Source organism: Typopeltis vanoorti, chromosome 3 (genome assembly GCF_054136105.1).
Source record: "Typopeltis vanoorti isolate ZY-2024b chromosome 3, IOZ_Tvanoo_1.0, whole genome shotgun sequence".
In the NCBI taxonomy this organism is placed as follows: Eukaryota; Metazoa; Arthropoda; class Arachnida; order Uropygi; family Thelyphonidae; genus Typopeltis; species Typopeltis vanoorti.
The window spans coordinates 58,289,337-58,307,500 of NC_143551.1; the positions used below are offsets into that span (position 1 = coordinate 58,289,337).

Genomic DNA, 18,164 nt, shown 5'->3' on the forward strand with positions numbered 1-18,164 from the left:
ATGGAGAGATATCAGAGAGTGGTTTACTCGGGAGTAAAGTCCACAAGACGGCCTGTGACTAGTGGTGTGCCACAAGGATCTGTTCTTGGACCACTGCTGTTTAATTTGTTCATGAATGATATAGGAAAGGATCTGAGAGGAACAGTTCATTTGTTTGCGGATGATGCAAAGTTGGGTAGGGCAATAGTGAATGCAGATGACGTCAAAATTTTGCAGGATGATTTGGATAGATTGGAGGTCTGGGCTAAGGGGAATGGATGTCAATTTAATGTGGGAAAATGTAAGGTTATGCATTTTGGGGTGAAAAGATTGGCAGCAGTTTACTGCATTGGTGGAACCGTGCTCCAGGAAATTAATGAGGCACGAGATTTAGGAGTGTTGGTGGATAAGGAATTGAAATTTAGGGGACACATTGCAAAAGTGGCCAAATCAGCTCATCAAATTACTTGGTTGCTGAAGAATACGTTGACATGCAGAGACAAGCAGGTTATTTTTCCTCTGTATCGAGCCTTGATAAGACCCCATCTCGACTACTGTGCTCAGATTTGTTCTTGGTCTGGAGGAAGTTTGTTCTTGGTTTGTTCTTGATCGGGAGGAGGTGGAGAGGATCCAGAGGCGAGTGACCAAGATGATACCAGGTCTGTGGAATGAACCTTATGAGAACAGGTTGAGGATTTGTGGGTTGCAGAAATTGGTTGATAGGCGGAGGAGGGGAGATATGATTGAGACATTCAAATTACTGAAGGGTTTCTATAAAATTAATTCAGAAGATATTTTTGAGAACAGGGCTGGTTGTGGGAGGACTAGGGGACATCCATGGAAACTGGGCAAAAGTGTGGTTAGTAAAGGTGTTAGAGCTGGGTTCTTTACTTTTAGAGTAGTGAATGAGTGGAATGCGCTCCCTCAGTCTGTGGTGGATGCTGTGACAGTGAATGAGTTTAAGGCGAGATATGATAGATACTGTATGAATGTCGAATAGTTGTGATGAATATGATTTGGGGCCTCCCCTGATGAGTCTAATGACTCTCTGGAGTTGCCCGTAATAATTGTAATAGTAATAAAAAACAAAACAGTGTAAGAACCCTTCTTTGACATAATTAATATTTGAAAAACAGGTGGGTATATAGTGATGTAAAAACACCAAATAAAATTATCTACGTCGAGTTAATCGATTCGTGATAGAATTAAAATATCTAGTACGCATTCGATTCAAATTATTATTTTAATTTTTCGCTCGGGAAAATCAAAACCCACAGGCGGACCGCACAAAATAGCATCTCGGCTCGCATGCGGCCCGCAGGCAGTGCTTTGGACAGCCCAGATCTACACACAATATGATGTCATAACAGTAGTGAGTTATAAATAAAGTGATGGCCGGCAGTAGAACACACTTTCACGAAACAAATTTTACTGATGATTATTGATTAGTTATTGTGTGCATCTTGGTTTACTCAATTTTAACTGTATTTTACTTCAAAAATAAGCATGACATTAGTGCAGGTCTGTGAAGTATTGATTAAAAAATAATTAACAAACATTTTTAAATGCTCATTGGTAGGATAATTAAAGTTTGCTCATTGTTTAACAACAGGTATTTTGTCTATTACACATTGAAACATTTAATGCAATAATATTCAATTTAATAAGTACTCAAGCAGTATATGTTGTTCTACGCAATAACTAAAAATATTTGAGCTCTCTTAAAATCTTGTATAACGAATCCGTTTTTCCACTCAAGACTTCGCTAAGCGAATTCTTGACTGATAAACATTATATATCTGTATCAGTCGACTATTAAAGAGTTTATGAAATTTCAAGTAGGACTAAGCTGTACATGTAGTTTAATATTTGTACACAAGCAAAAGTTTATATTTCAATTTGACCCAAATTCCTTAGCAGACAGTTTATTGAACTAGGTGAAGTTTATATAAACAAGAACGTGATGCCAATTGAAATACTGGGTCAATGTCAATAAAAATGTAACCACTAACTACAATTTTTGACACGTCGTTATGAAAATTATCTCTGCTAGCTGATTCAGGGGTGCGCCAGTAGCGTTCGGCGCCTGTGTGCAAAAACTTTAGTTGGCACCCCCTATACCCCCCCCCCCAATAAAAAAAAAACCACTTTATAAAATCGTTCTTTTTAATATTTGATGCCAATAAAGTGAGTATTTCATTTTGAATTTTATCTCCTAAATAGGAGGGCATATATTTAAAGTCAGGATCATTAGCTACACGTCGCGTGTGTTCCGATATAAAAGGATCAAACTTTTCTAACATCTCAATGCATTTTAAAAAATTGCCACTGTTGCGATCGTAAAGTTTATTACTTTTACCACGAAGAGCTAGATTTTGTTTGCCTGAAAACTGTACTACAAAAAGTATTATTTTCATAACTTCATACCAACGTTTCCTTTCATTATCTAAAACTGTTTGTTGCAAATGATCAATACAAGTTTTATTTTTTAAGGATGTAATTAATTCTGTACATTTTTTGTAATTGTTCAAATGATTTAAATTTTTCTCATGACGATTCAGGTACATTGCAAGATGTTGCCTATATTCTGCTGATAACAGCAGAATATAGAATAAAGTTAAAAACTGCAGCAGATTTTCTTATATATGTTTAGAGCAAATGCGAGTTTGAACAAGATTAAACAAATTCAAACGCTCGTCATCCTGTAAACAGTAAGCTCACGCTAGCTCAAGTTTTTACTTGTTTACACTAAACTACTTGTTAGAACTAGGATCAGAATAAAATAAGAACTTAAAGAATAATAACAAATAAGTGATTATAAATAATTTGTTTAAGACAAATCTATAAAATATAAAAAAATAAAATAAAAAATCAGCTAACGCCTATTTGTTCCCGTATATAGGGAGTGGGTGAGGTTGTTTAGCCCTATCTAACTTTTGGAGACTGAGTAGGCAGTTCAATCTCCATGGGTAGCCAATCAGAGATAGCTGGCCCAAGGCTATCACTAATTAATCGGTATGCAGTGAAGAAGGCGGCTAGCAAGTGTCGTCATCTCGTGGTGCCTAACCCTAACATGATATTTTTTATGTCTAAAAATAGAGTGCGTTCGACGGCCGATTTTCTTGAGTTTACGGGATGAAAAACCAGAGTTTTCGGGAGAAAAAACCCACTATCCCGTGCCAGAGATCGACTAACTCGGGAACTGGTCGAGAAAAGGCTTAGAAAAAGTTCCTCTAGTCGGCGACTAGATTCGAACGCCTTTCGTCGTGCGGTCAAGCGCCGTAGAGTGCAAACGCCACTTCTACTGAGCTACACAGGCTCTCCTATATAAAAAAATCTCATTATTCCTTAATTATATCAAAATAAATTACATTTTTGTATTTTATATAATTTAAATTTAAATTATATAAAATATAATTTAAATTTAAATTATATTTTATATAATTAAAATTTAAACAAAAATGTAATTTATTTTGATATAATTAAGGAATAATATTTTTTTAAAGTATTTCCTCCTTGCCTGAAATCTTTTGGCACCTTTCCTATCCTGGCACCAGTGTGCGTCGCACACATTGCACATATTGCCAGCGCGCCCCTGAGCTGATTTCAGATTAATACACATTTCTTACTTCTGCAGTTGCCTGCTGATGCTTTTTTTTATTTCACTTCAGCATTCATTTAAGCTGTCTCAAACCTTGCTTAATATAATAAGACGTATATTCGAGATGATGCCAAATAAACTTCAAATACATGTTCCTAAGCATCTAGAAATAAATTCAATATAATTAAAACTAACATAAATGAATATAATTTTTGACAATAAACTATATTCTTGTTTACATTACGAAGGTGGTCTGAAAGGTTCTCGGCCTCGGCCATAGATGGCAACACTATCAGCAAGATTTTTTTTTCTAAGTTGGTACATCTGTCATAAGCATCCATGAAGCTGCAAGTCATTCTATCAAGTAGTTTGTTTTATACATCTGTCTGAAGCAAAAGTGTTGTCTATATCCTTTGAAATGGATAAAATTGAGTATCGTGCGTTTATAAAATTATTTGTAAAAGAAGGTTTAACGAGAAAAGAAATTCATTCGAAGTTCATAAAAGTTTATGGGCACGCCTCTCCTTCGTTTTCGACAGTTAAGAAATGGGCTGCCGAGTTTAAACGTAGCCGTACCAGCCTTGAAGATGATGCATATTGAAGGACGTCCAAAATGTGTAACAACACCACAAATCATTGATCAAGTGCACGATACGGTATTGGATGACCGGCGAGTCAAAGTGCATTAAATTGTTGAGACTATAGGCATTTCATAAGAACCTGTAGGATACATTTTGCACGAAGAATTGCAAATGAAAAAGCTTTGCGCAAGATGGGTGCCGGCTTGCTCACAGCAGATCAAAAACGTACTCACATGAAAATCTCTGAACAGTGCTTGGAGCGTTTTAACAAGAATAAAACTGATTTTGTGCATCGATTTATTGCTATGGATGAGACTTGGATTCACCATTACACACCAGAATCCAAACAGCAGTCAAAACAGTGGACAGAAGCTAGTTGTTCAGTGCCAAAAAAGACGATTCCATCAGCAAAAAAGCATTTTGTTTATTAATAACTTGAAAAGGGTAAAACAATAACCAGGGAATATTATTCCGATCTTTTAACCAGACTAGACGAAAAAATTCGTGAGAAAAGACCCGGTTTGCAGGAGAAAAAAATCAATTTTCATCAGGACAATGCACCTGCCCACAAAGGTGTTTTGGCAATGGAAAAATTAAGGGATCTGCATTATGAATTATTGGACATCCACCTTATTCTCCAGATTTGGCTCCCTCTTACTTCTATCAGTTCCCAAAACTAAAACTCTTCCTCGCTGGTCAGCGTTTTTCTTCGAATCAAGATTGCAGCTATAGAGGGGTATTTTGCAGATCTTACTGAGAACCACTACAGGGACGGGATAATGGCGCTGGAGCATCACTGTTAGGCCGAGAACTTTTCAGACCACACTCGTATTTTATTCCAGCGTCAGCAAACTCTTGCGCTCGAAGTATTTCACAACTGAACTAATTTATGGAGCAGTAGACTTTACGCAAAGTTATCCTGTGCATTGTAGCACTTCTTTCACGTCCTATGAAGCGGGAGGGGTTGCATTACAATCATCGAAATGTCCACAAAAATATGTGGACATTTCATTTAAGAAGGGGTATATGTAAAATTAAAAGGCAGGTGATTATGATACATAAATATCTGCAAGAGAAGGATGTTCACTGTTCATGGGGTGATAGTTAAGGGGATATCTGGAAGAAGCAATATCACACTGTTTACCCAAGGTCAAGAGGATAAATCGGGTAGGAGTTAAATGGATGAACAGTATCATTAAGCATGAGCTTAAAAAAAAATGTTGGGGAAGGTATGTCATAAAAAAAGGTGAATTCATGAACAGTACAAGGATCAGGAAGGAAACCTGACCAGTATAGAAAGAAAGGCAAAATCAGATTATGAGAAGAAATTTGCGAGCAGGCGAAGGGAAATCACAAAGAGTTTTGCCTTATTTGGCAAGTAAGATAAAGAATAATAATCGAAGGCTAACTTTAATGAGTGTAGATGGTAGAAAGGAGACAGAGGCAGATGAAATTGTTGGGCTACTGAGTAATCATTTTGCAAGGGTATGTCATTCAAGTGAAGATATTATTATCACAGAGGGTACAGGGACGGTGTGAGAACAAAAGTTGATGAGTTAGGATGTTGCAAAATCTGAATGCAAATACAGCTATGGGATTGAGTAGGATATCGGCTCGCGTTTTAAGAGAATGTACAGAGGAACTGGCGATGCCTTTGACTATGCTCTTTAATTTAAATCTCAACTCTGGCAAAGCAAAGTCCCAAGGGAGTGTGAGAATGGCAAAATAATTCCTTTTCAAAAAGGTGGATCTAAGTGTGTAACAAATTATAGACTAATCTGAATCTCAGGAGTGTTCATAAAAGTATTGAAAACGTTGGTCAAAAAGAGAGGTCAGGAATGGATGGATAACAATATGATTCTTTATGAGGATCAACATAGCTTTGTGAAGGGTAGGTCATGACGTCATCCACTAACTTTTTATAAGAGACTGACAACTGAGTTGGATACAAGGAATGGCTGCACGATGATACTGCTGGACTTTGCAATGGCGTTTGACAGGATACCGCATGGAAACTGCTATGAAAACTGCAACAAATGAGGATGTATATGAAGTTGGTGATATGGATAAAAGGGTGGCTGATGGACAGATACCGAAAATGGAGGCACAGAATCCAGGAGAAGGCAGGTGACCAGTGGAGTACTAAAGAACACTGTACTTGGACCACTGTTTAATTTGTACATAAATGATATAGAAATAATTTGAAGAGAGATAGTCCAGTTTTTGCTGATGATGCAAAGTTGGGTAGGGTAATCAAGGTGATGTAGAAAGTTTACAGGATGATTCAAATAGGCTGAGAGTATGGGCAAACATAATGGATTTCGATTTAATGTGGAAAAGTAACTGCCAATTTTTAGGGAAAGACAACGTATACTGTTATATTAATTAAAAAACTTTAATTAATACTTCCTATAAATCGGTAATGTTACATTACCATCTTCAGGGAACATAAAATGTGCACGCAGGCACTAACATTGAACAAATATGGCTGAAGATAACAACTAAAGTCGGTCATCCTAGAATCCTAAAAGGTGCCACCTAGTGAGCTAAATTGTGTAGTAGTCTTGGCTGTTGGGCTGATGTTCTTAGAATGCAAGCTCCCCATATTTTGGGCAGTCTCATGCATCCAAATTTGTTGGAGTTTGGGGAGTTTTTTAGAGCTGAGGCTGATTCCAGGAATAATCTCTCATATGTACACTTGCTGCGGTGTAGTAAGGTAGCGTTCTTCAAGCGTATGTTGTGGCGGTTGTCCAAAGCATGGTCAGCCAGTCCTGATGGCTGTATTGGTGGAAACGGATATAATCTTTATGTTCAGATATCCTGATATTAGCTCTCCTGCCTGTTTGGCCGTAGTAAGACAGTTTGCAACTACAAGGGACCTGGTTTACTCCAGGTAGGTCTAGGGGAAGTAGCTGGTCCTTGGAGGAGCAGATAACAGATGCCAGTTTCTTATATGGTTTATAACAAGTTGTCAACTCATATTTTTTTAGGATTTTTGTTAGCTTTTCAGAAGTACCCCGAATAAAAGGAATAGTGATAGATTTAGAGTAGTCCCTGTTATGAAGGGGGGGGGAGAAGGAGGGTTGAGGTTAACTGGTTTTAATATTTTTTGGATTTTATGGGGGTTGTAGCCATTGACTACAAAGGTGTTAAGAATATGGTTAAGTTCAGTGGTAACGGCATTGTTATCTGAACTGATTAATTTTGCCCTGTTATATAGGGTTTTTATAATCCCATATTGTTGGGAGGGGGGGGTGATTGCTGGTGAATGTATGTGTAGGTTTTCTGTAAACAGAGAAAGCCAGGGATCCATCAGGCTGGCCTGTAATCAGAGTGTCTAGGAAAAGGAGATTGTTATTGTTTTCTTTTTCCAAGGCGAACTGGATCCTTGGGTGTTGATTGTTTAGGTGTGATAGGAAGTTGTGGAGTGTGTCCAAGCCATGCAGCCAAATAGAGAACAGATCATCTACATAGCATAGCCAAACAGTAGTTCCCTGAAGAATTAGTTATATATTAGGGTTACCAAGTAATTTTATAAACTTGGTTATTTTACTCCTAATCCTAAATAAGCAAACAGTGTAAGTTTGCGCCTGAAACGTAGTTCAAGTCTAAAGGTGGTGTAACACCAGGGCAACTCATTGTAAAGGTGGTTAAAGCTCTGATCACTATTCTTAGTATTTTCCATAATGTAAAGCACATCTCACTAAGAGATGTATACTGCAATGCATTATGGGTGGGGTCACTACCCAGACCGGTTTCAACCTTTTTTTGAGGTCTCCTCAGTGAGTAGCTAGACCCTAAATACCAAAGTTTTTAGTAATAAAACCTTGGTAATAAATTTTAGTTTTATTACTAAAAACCTTTTATTAATAAAACTTTTTATTACTAAAAGGTTTTTAGTAAGGTATTTAGGGTCTAGCTACTCACTGAGGAGACCTCAAAAAAGGTTGAAACCGGTCTGGGTAGTGACCCCACCCATAATGTATTGCAGTATACATCTCTTAGTGAGATGTGCTTTACATTATGGAAAATACTAAGAATAGTGATCAGAGCTTTACCTAACTTTACAATTAGTTGCCCTGGTGTTGCACCACCTTTAGACTTGAACTACGTTTCAGGATTTAATATATATATATATATATATATATATATATATATATATATATATATATATGAATTATATATATATGATATATATATATATGAATGAGACGATTAATTGGGTTTGCTTTCCTTGAGATAGAATGAACAAAATCACTGATGCATTCCATATGAGAAGTGAGCAAGCAAAATAGTGGTAGTGGCAGTAGGTCTCTTAATTTAAAATAATAGTCATCACACCGAACTATAAATCATACTGAATTATGAATGAACTGTGAAAGAAGAGCGCATACTGAGTTAGTCTGCTGCATACAAATAATTCTGACTGCTGTAACGCCATGGCCAACTTATGTATATCCAGAGACAGCTTTTCTTTCTTTCTTTCTTCGATATGGGAGAAGAACATAGGACTAATACATATCAAGAGAGAAAAATAAAATCAAGATATTATGATTAGATGTGGAGAAATAAGCTTTAAACTGTTTAAAATGTGACACACTTCATGTCCTAACGAAAATTATTTATTGCTCTATCAGCAGTGGTCTTCCAAAAGCGAGAAAATGATTCAAGATATGATTCAAGATATGAAATTAGTAAAGGGAGAAGCAAGATAAAATGTATGCGAAGTAAAATGAGAAGAATCATAGCTATGTGTACACGAGTGAGGAAGAATGAAATAAAAGATGAGTGTGTGAAAGAGGTAACGAACGAATGGCTCTGCATGAATATTCAATTATCAGATATGTGGTGAATGAGACGATTAATTGGGTTTGCTTTCCTTGAGATAGAATGAACAAAATCACTGATGCATTCCATATGAGAAGTGAGCAAGCAAAATAGTGGTAGTGGCAGTAGGAATGAAAGATTTGTTGGCAACAAGGGGAATGTGAGTGTGGATAGTGAATAGGAATTTTATTGGGAGAAATATGTGCAGTTTTTGAAATATGTATCATGATTTCCAAAAACAAATGAAACTATATAATGGAGGTTGACTGCATTTAAATCGAGAAGCTGTTGCTGGAAGAGAGAGTAATGACTCCAATGAATATTGGAGTCATTACTCTCTCTCTCTCTCTCTCTCTCTCTTATAACCATCTGAAGAAGTCAAAAGAGTAACAAAAGGGTAACAGAGATTGAAGGAGGTGCTTGCAAATGGAGAGGTGAGTAGTGTAAGTAAGGAGTATGGGAGAATAGAAGCGCAAGAGAGACAGACGGGGAAACGAGAGTGAAAGATAAGACACTGCTAAAAAGTATGGATCTGGATGCAGAAATGATTGTGTGAATAGAAAACAGAGGAGCAAGATGTTTTGGGGGATATGAAGAGAGCATTTGTATCTGCGAAAGGGTTAGGTGGGTGATGATAGGAATGGAAAGAAAGAACTATGACGGAATCACATCTGAGAAGTGGTGTCTGAAGGACTTGTTATCGACCCAAAATATGAATTATCATGTTGGTATACAAATGCGAAAAGTATCTGAAATAAGAGAAACGAAATCGGTGCACTGATCGAGTTCATTCGCCCAGAAACTAACAGAATGAGTGACACGTGGTTGGATGAGCAGGGAGGGAAGTATATTGATGGTAGCACAGAACTGATTCTCATCTAACCGAGATACAAGTAGCAAATATTGGCAGTGGTTTTGAGACAGTATGGTGTGAGGCAAAGGTGGACAGGGGGAAATATTTAGCTGGATGTTGGTATAGACCTAGTAATGTGCAGAGCAGTGAGGAGAAAATGTATAGCGAAATTACTCTAGCAAATAAAAAGGATGATTTTATTATAGTAATACAGATTTAGAATTAAGAGATAATATCTTGAGGTGATAAGAATGAATTTCTAGAGAGACAACTACTTTAGGCAGTACATAACAGAGCCCCAAGGCAATCAGGGGGTATTAAATTTGATCATCTCATCAAATGATATTATTATAAATGAAGTGCAGAATTTCCCTCCATTTGGTGAGAGTGATCATGATTTGATCATTTTTGACAGTGGCCAGCCAAATAAGGTCTTCTTGGAAGAAGGGATGTATGTGGAAGTGTAATGCCGTTAATTATGATATGCTCATGAAGTCCAGTGCTGTTTAGACTCCACTCAAGAATATATGGCAGAGTCAAGTCTTAATGTATTCCAGGTCAAGAGATTAATCGATAAGTGTGAAATGAATGAACGAAGAGGCGCATAAAATCTGAAAGAAGGCATTATGGAAGGAACGTAAAATGAATGGTAATAATCAGTTGCATGAGGAGTAGAAAGGGCAGGCGAGGAATGTGACTCACCAGATAAGCGTAACCAAACTGAAACACAAACAGCAGTTGGCTAATAAGGCCAAAAATGTTGTTGGTGTTATCAACCTTATGGCTCGTAGGATAGCAATATGTTATTCACACGTACTAGAGAATATTGATTATGGTACAAGGTGATTTCTCTTTGCCTTCCTTGCTCTACCGTAAGTATATCATGTGTGTGTGGGGGGGCGTGTGTGAACGGGATAGGTTTGCCTGGTTCGAGGAATGAAAATCCGGAGTTTTCCTGGAAGAAAACCCTCAGCCGCTCTCATACTGAGGTGGCTCTCATATGGAGCCACCTCAGTATGAGATGATCTCACCTTTAGTCGAAAAGACCTGATAATGGTTCTTCGCGTCATGGAAGGAATCGAACCTAGGTCTTTCTAGGGTTTCGTCTATACCGACTGAGCTACTGAGTCTCAGGCCAAAAATATCATAAGGAATTCTTTGATGAGCATGATATAATAAAATCGTCTTAGTTTGCAATAAATAAATAAATAAAATTTTTATTATTTATCAAGAAATACCACAGCTTTTTCCTTTAGAGTTTCTACCCAATAACTCTGTTTTCATCCAGCAAAAAGAAAAACGAGATACAAGCAGGAAGAACACACGCAATTTACAGATGTAGTAGATGTCCATCATAAGTAGATTTCTAAGAAGTCGTATTACTTGGCTGTGGCGGGCCATTGAACCTCATATGAAGTGAAGTTGAGAGGAGAGTAACCTAACATAAGACAATGCATGCTCTGCATTCATTGCATTTAGTTATTAGATATTTTTCATTATCTACCTTGGAGTGAATGAGGAGGTGTCCTTAAAATCTAAATATTCCTAGTAAAGAACTATATAAATATAAAAGCACTTACCCTTTCCACCATGGACCAGATCCACCATATGTTCTTCTGTGAAAATGTCCTTTATGAACGTGGCCTCCGCCAGAGGATTTGTATTTATCGAAAACCATCATTGATGATGGATCAAATGATGAGACGGATGATTTTGATGAATAACTACTACCGAAACCGTCTCCCTTGTGACGATGTGAAACCTCTATTGATCCTGAGTCAAAGCCGTCGGAGTCGAAGCTTTCGGATTCCGACATTATTGTGTCCATATCTTTGCCTAGGAATGGACCAGAGAAAAATCCAGAGTCTCTGCTATGTCCCCCTTTAGTACGATGTCCTCCTTTGGTTGTAAATAATGAATCACTGCCGAACGGGTTTAGTTCTTTTACTTTTTTTCCAATTTCTCGAAATCTAGAGAAGATAGAAAGAGAAAGAGGAAGAAAAATAAACACAGTCACAGATTAGCATGACAGGCTTTCAAAAATATATATATTTATTTACCAGAATAATAATTTAATATGCAAAACTTTCAACATTAAACAAGATAAAAGGGATTTCGTTTTGAAAACAGGATAACTTTGATTTATTTATTTTCACTGATGTTATTAATAATCTAAACGCTATGGTAATGCAAAAATCTGCTATTGCCTTTTATTCGTCATAGGGAGTAGCCAAGGATACTCAGTCGTAACGTTTGGAGACAGGTAGCAGCCAAGCTCTACTCTTAGCCAATCATAAAAAGCTGGTCTAAGACTCACAGCTACTGTAATTGGCATAGGGGAGGAGGGTATGGTGGACAACCCGCCATTTCTTGGTCTCTAATCCTAACACTAAATATTATTATCTGGAAGTAGTGTGAGTTGCACGGTAGATTTTAGTGAATTTACGAAATGAAAATTCCCAGTTTCTCGTAAGAAAACATATCTTTCAAAAATCAACTAACTTGAGAACCAGTGAAAGAAAGGCTTAAAATAAGCTTAGAATAAGAAAAAAAATCTACACTTCACATTAGGAAGCGTAGATTTTTTAATGCAAAAATAAGAGAATGAAAGAAATTCACTCACTGTACAGTTTATAAATGTCTAATGAGTAAATTTAAATTCCAAAAAAAATTTTTTTTTTAAATTTAGTTCATCACAGCCGCTATTATCATCTGCTTGTCAATCCATATGTTATCCATACACAGTTCAACTTCAAACTTATCAAACCAACTTCTCATCTTTTCTGTTTTCTTCTTTATTTTTTTTTCTTTTAATTTTGAAGATCGAAAGAAAAACGTTATCTTTGTCTACAAATATGTTACATAGTTTAGCTTTTACATCATAAAATGAAATTTGTAGTTATAAATCCTCTCTTCACTCAGTCCTTCTAAAACAATAGTAGATGTTTATATTTTACTGCCAGAAAACTTGACTTTTATTTGGGGAAAAAAATATGATTTACTAGTTTATCATTATGTTATTTTGACATAAATGTTATTAATAAAATGCACCTAGATTTCACACATATGTTTACTGCTCGAATAATAATTAGGGGCGAATGCTGGTCTTGAAATTCACGCTTGCTCTTGTTATCATTCAGGGAGTGAGAGGTGTGATTGAAGTCTGATTAGCGGAATAATGAATTAATGACCATTTAAAACTATATATTTAGAAATGTATGTACTTACTACATTTAATCATACAAATACAACATTTATTTTACAAATGATATTCTATCTTTTTTCAATTTAGCTACTTGAATGCAAATTGTACCCTACGGTTCTTCTTTATGAACTAGTCAATAACATCGTCATAAAAAGTTGGTTGTCACTTAATTTTCCCAAGCAACACGCACACTTGTATTGGCTGAAGCTCACTGGCTAGAGCTACTTTCACTGCGTATGGCCTGTGTTTAAGACGATGTGAAAGGAGCGGAAATGGATATGCGCGCGCATGAAATCACAGTGATGTAGGGAGGACCTGGAAGCTCACACAACCGAGCAAGCCAAGGTAGCTTTGACTAGACGAGCAAGCATCGGCCTTCGATACACAACTCGAAGCTCAATTATTGTCGCGCAAGCTTAAGACGTCTTCTGTCTACAAAAATAAGAGCCTAAATGGAATGCTTATAAATGCATGCATTTATTAACAAATAAATATTACTTCTTTCTCAAGTAATGAGCTTACGCAGTAAGCATGGAGAATTCATCCTTGATAATAATTAATGAGATATGACATTCTATAATATTGAAAGCTTAGTGTTAAATGGCCTTGCCTACTCAGTTTGGGAAATTAAAAGACATTAGTGGATTTATTTATTTATTATTTAAGACTAGGTAAATGCTATTCACGCTCGCGGATTCCAGAGGAGATTTCACACATATCCATCAGTTACTAGTATCATGACGATGACGCTATATAACTTACCACATACGTCTCACAATCCTCCTTTTAGTTCATCGCTTCCTAATGATAATATAACTGAAACGAATACGAGCAACTTCTTGTAAACTCAGTAACTTCTTATATTCGTTATTATTTCTTTATAATCATTTGCACTCCCTTTTTATCATTTATTTGTTCATATATATATATTCCTTTTTAGTGTAATTACAAGCAACTAAGGTCTCATAGCTTTAGTTGCTTGCTCATAATTCCAGATAACCACCTCACCAGAAGACCTGTGTTTTGAGTTCGACACGTATAATGATTTTAGAGGGGGGGGGGATCCCAAGAGGTTTGATCTCTCGAAGAATGACAGTCGTGCTATTTGCAGCCAAAATTCATACACGTTAAGAATGCTTTCATTTTTTCTCATTAGCAGACGTCCTCAAAGTTACGCTGAATCAAAGGATTTTTGAACAGGGAAAGAGCAACTGACTGTTTGAATTCTGCTTATTATTTCCATTCTAACCGCAAGTTTAACAGTTCAAAGGTTTCTGTGGAAATTTTTCCTATTCTGAAGCAGAACTTGACACATTCGCGTTTATTTCACTTCGCCATTTTTAATGCTAAAATTGCAATTGTAACATTCAAATAAATGGCGAACAACTCAACCAACTTAATAAAATTGTGAGGTTCTTTGCTTCAAGCACTATCTTTTCCAACTCTATTATTCCTGAGTTCTTCCAGTCCAATCCAGAATTTTCATCACAGCTACGTCTTGTTTGGATGTTATTCTCCCAACGTCACAGTGATCCCTCTCTAAGTTGTTTTCTCGACATCAGTGGCGGCTCGTGGCTTGAAATTGTGTGTGTGTGGGGGGGGGGGGGAGGTGCAACTTTCGAAATATACATACACACTGTAAGTACAGTGTATACGTGTTTGGATAAAATATCAAAATTATGGTAAAAATTAAAAAAAAATTAAACATGAAAAAATATTGTTTATTATCGATAAAATTATACAGTTTGGTATAATTCAAAATTACTTAAAAATTCTGAGGTCATAATTGTCAATAACCCCAACAATGTTCTAAAATAAAAACTATAACAAACGTTATGTCTTTAATTGTAATGTCCAAATATTTAAAGAGACGGAGTAAACACAATAAGCACTACGAACACTCTACTACTGGCGCAAACTTCATATAAACAACAGTGGAACTGCACGACGAACAGTGCCGCAGTACGCTAATAGCTTGCATCTCACTATGACGCATATGCTTGCCCGCGTAGCAATATGACACTGTGGTAAACACAGTGCTGCTAGCATCCTTCGCCCTCCTAAGTGCTACAAGATGGATTTTTATTTTTTATACAAAATAAGAGAATGGTATAGGATTGTTGATGAAAAAAATTAAATATTACAAGCAAATATAAATAAATTAATAAATATATTTATATATCGAGAAAAATTGGGAGTGCTGCAGCTCTTCAGTGCCTATGCACAAGCCGCCCCTGCTCGACATAATCAAGAACTTTATCAAGTAGAAAGTTCATAAAGTTCTTGATTATGTCTTCTTCACTCTTCTTCTGTTATCTTTTACGCGTCCAAAGACTATTCTAAATATGTATGTCATGCGTGTATTCTAGCTTGTATTTTTGTACAAGTGCTATACGACAATAACGCGGGCTATTCATCCAGTCATAATAAGATGGGAAGTTTAAACAGAATATTGAGCGTGAAATAAATAATGCACTTTCTCTCAGTATTATTTGGCTTTTTCAGATTTTTGTTTATTAAGAAAAGTTAGAAAAAGTAGTCATGAATCTAAAGTTATACTATACAAATCCAAGATGTTCCTCACCCTTTTGATATCCTGCATAACTAAAAGAAAATTAACTCGTGACTAGCTTAAATCACAAGAAATTTTTTTAAAAATCGACTTGTGTCGGATTATGGTAATGAATCTTTCAGAAAAGCCATGCGGATTTTTATTTTATTTTTTATCCAAGTAACTTGTTTTAATAAAGATATTTTATCTACTTTTCTTCTTAACCTTCTAATGACCAATATCAACTCTCCCTTAACTACACAAACAGCCACACGGATAATATCAAAAGCTTCATTCACTACCAGTGGCGTAGCTAGAGCTTTTGCCGCCCCCCTCTCAATACACACCAAAAATACTACAAAAAGTCAAAACGACGTATAGGGAAATAAATTAAAACACTATGTTTATGTTTATTTTAGTTGTAAGTATAGTTGTTAAAAACTAATTATTAATTAAGTAATAAACATTACTAAGTTAACATAAATAAAAGAATCGTCGATAAATAAAATTGTATGTCACGTGAAAAGTGTCGCCGGGGACGGATCGCCCCCCCCCCCTCCGCCTAGCTACGCCACTGTTCAGTACACTTACTCTCAGTAAGTGTACTGTGATATTTTGATACGATTAGGAGTTCGTAACTAATATCTGATCAATAACTTCAGTACAAATTGGCCTAACCATCTAACAAGTTCTTCATGAATTGAGCCTGTTAAAACAAAAACAAAAACAAAAAAATGAAGATTGTCACCGATATACGTAAAAGAAAAGAATAAAGAACTACTAAAGTGAAATTCTTTTGGTTGCAAATCAAAACCAACCAAATAATAGTTTGCTTGCTTTCTTTTTCTTACAAAAAAGTTATTTGACTCGAAACAGAAAATATTGTTTTATGTAACGTTATGAAAATTGACACTAAGTGACACTAAGTATTAATATATCACGTGATCCAAGTACAGGTTGAAAAGAAAGATTGCACTTCTGGACAAATTCACGGTGCTATGATCACGAGGAATATAAATTATTTTGTTAAAGTCCATCAGAAATTTAGTACCAGAAGCAATACTGCAAACAACATAGCATGCCCTGCCGACTTGTTTCAGTAATATAAAGGGAGTTATAAAACGTGCAACAGGCAATTTTGGAAATGAACCAGTTAGCTATGAAAAAGATCTGTTTACACTGGCGGACTTTAGATAGTTCAGAAAGTGAAAGACTAGCTCAGTTTCATCTAAGAAGAAGAAGGCGAATGGTTAGTTTCACAATAGCAGAAGGTCAACCAATATATCTTATTTAATTTCAGGTGTTTTGTAACTCTCTTAGAAGGTAGTTTCAAGCACGTTTATGATTTCATATGGGCTTTGTGATCAAATGTTTGATATATATGAAAGTGGGATCTATTTTGAAGCAAACATATTCTCGTTCTAAGATGCTCACTTATTTTTTATATTTCTTTAAAGCTAAAGTGAATGAGTTAGCTTAGCATTTTGACAATTAATGCATTTTTTATTTGTTTTTTGTTGGCAAAAAGCTAAGCTAAGGAGTTTAATAAATCTAAATATATTAAAAACACGATCTTTTTTTCGTTATGGATAGTTGAAGGTGAATATATTATACTATATATCAGGGGTGTCAATAACATCGATCGCGATCTATGGGTAGATCGCATAATGCTTCGGGGTCGATCGCAAATTTAATGTGTCTCAATTTTCAAAATAATATATAGATGAGTCCGAATACGATAAAGCAAATAAATAATATTAACCTATTTATCAAATAATAATCTATATTATGGTTCTATTTAAAATTTACATTAATTAAAAAATTAAAATAAATATTTTTTTACAATAATTCCAGTTTATAATTCAATTATATTAAATTTAATTTATTTTCAAAAATTTCAATAGAAAAATTACAAATATTAGTTAAAAATGTTTAAATTTCCCGCTATGAGACTTTTGTTGTGGAGTGTACTTGGAAATGTATGAGCTCTCATAGACACGCCCACTTTGGGTTTTTGTTCTTTGATGACTGTACAAACTCGGTTGTTTGTTTTGTGCTAGTGCTCTGCTACAAGTTTAAAATTTGAAGTTTAAAGTGTTTTAATATAATTTAAAATTGTACCATCATGACTACTACGAAAAAAGCAAAGACATATCACTATCATCAAGAGTAGGAACATGATTATTTCTTTATTATGGCAAATGTTGTTTGATTTGTAATGGAAGTGTTTCTCTGCCGAAAAAAGGGAACTTGGAACGACACTTTAAATCAGTGCACAGCAGCTATGAAACGGCGTATCCACGTAACAGTGATTCAAAATTCAAGAATCGAAGAAAAGTTTGTCATCACAGCAGTTATGTTTCATTAAAATAATATCGAACTCAGAGACAGCAACAACTGCATCGTTAAGAGTGAGCCATATTCTTGCCAAACATGAGAAACCCATTAGTGATGGTGCAATTTAAAAAAAAAAAAAAATGTATTTCTTGAAGCTGCTGAATCGTTGTTTTGTAATTTTGAAAATAAATCAGAAATAGTTGCTGCTATCAGCGAAATACAGTTATCAC

At 35.7% G+C, this 18,164-nt stretch overlaps 1 protein-coding gene across 1 annotated transcript in view; it reads right to left on the reverse strand.

Annotated features, from left to right (window-relative positions):
* LOC150108176 (transforming growth factor-beta-induced protein ig-h3-like) overlaps positions 1 to 18,164 on the reverse strand; it is a 327,473-nt gene that overhangs the window by 280,020 nt on the left and 29,289 nt on the right. The window contains exon 2 of the mRNA XM_090390423.1: positions 11,422 to 11,811. Within this exon, the coding sequence (XP_090246549.1) occupies positions 11,422 to 11,811 (390 nt within the window). The remainder of the gene's footprint in view (positions 1 to 11,421; positions 11,812 to 18,164) is intronic.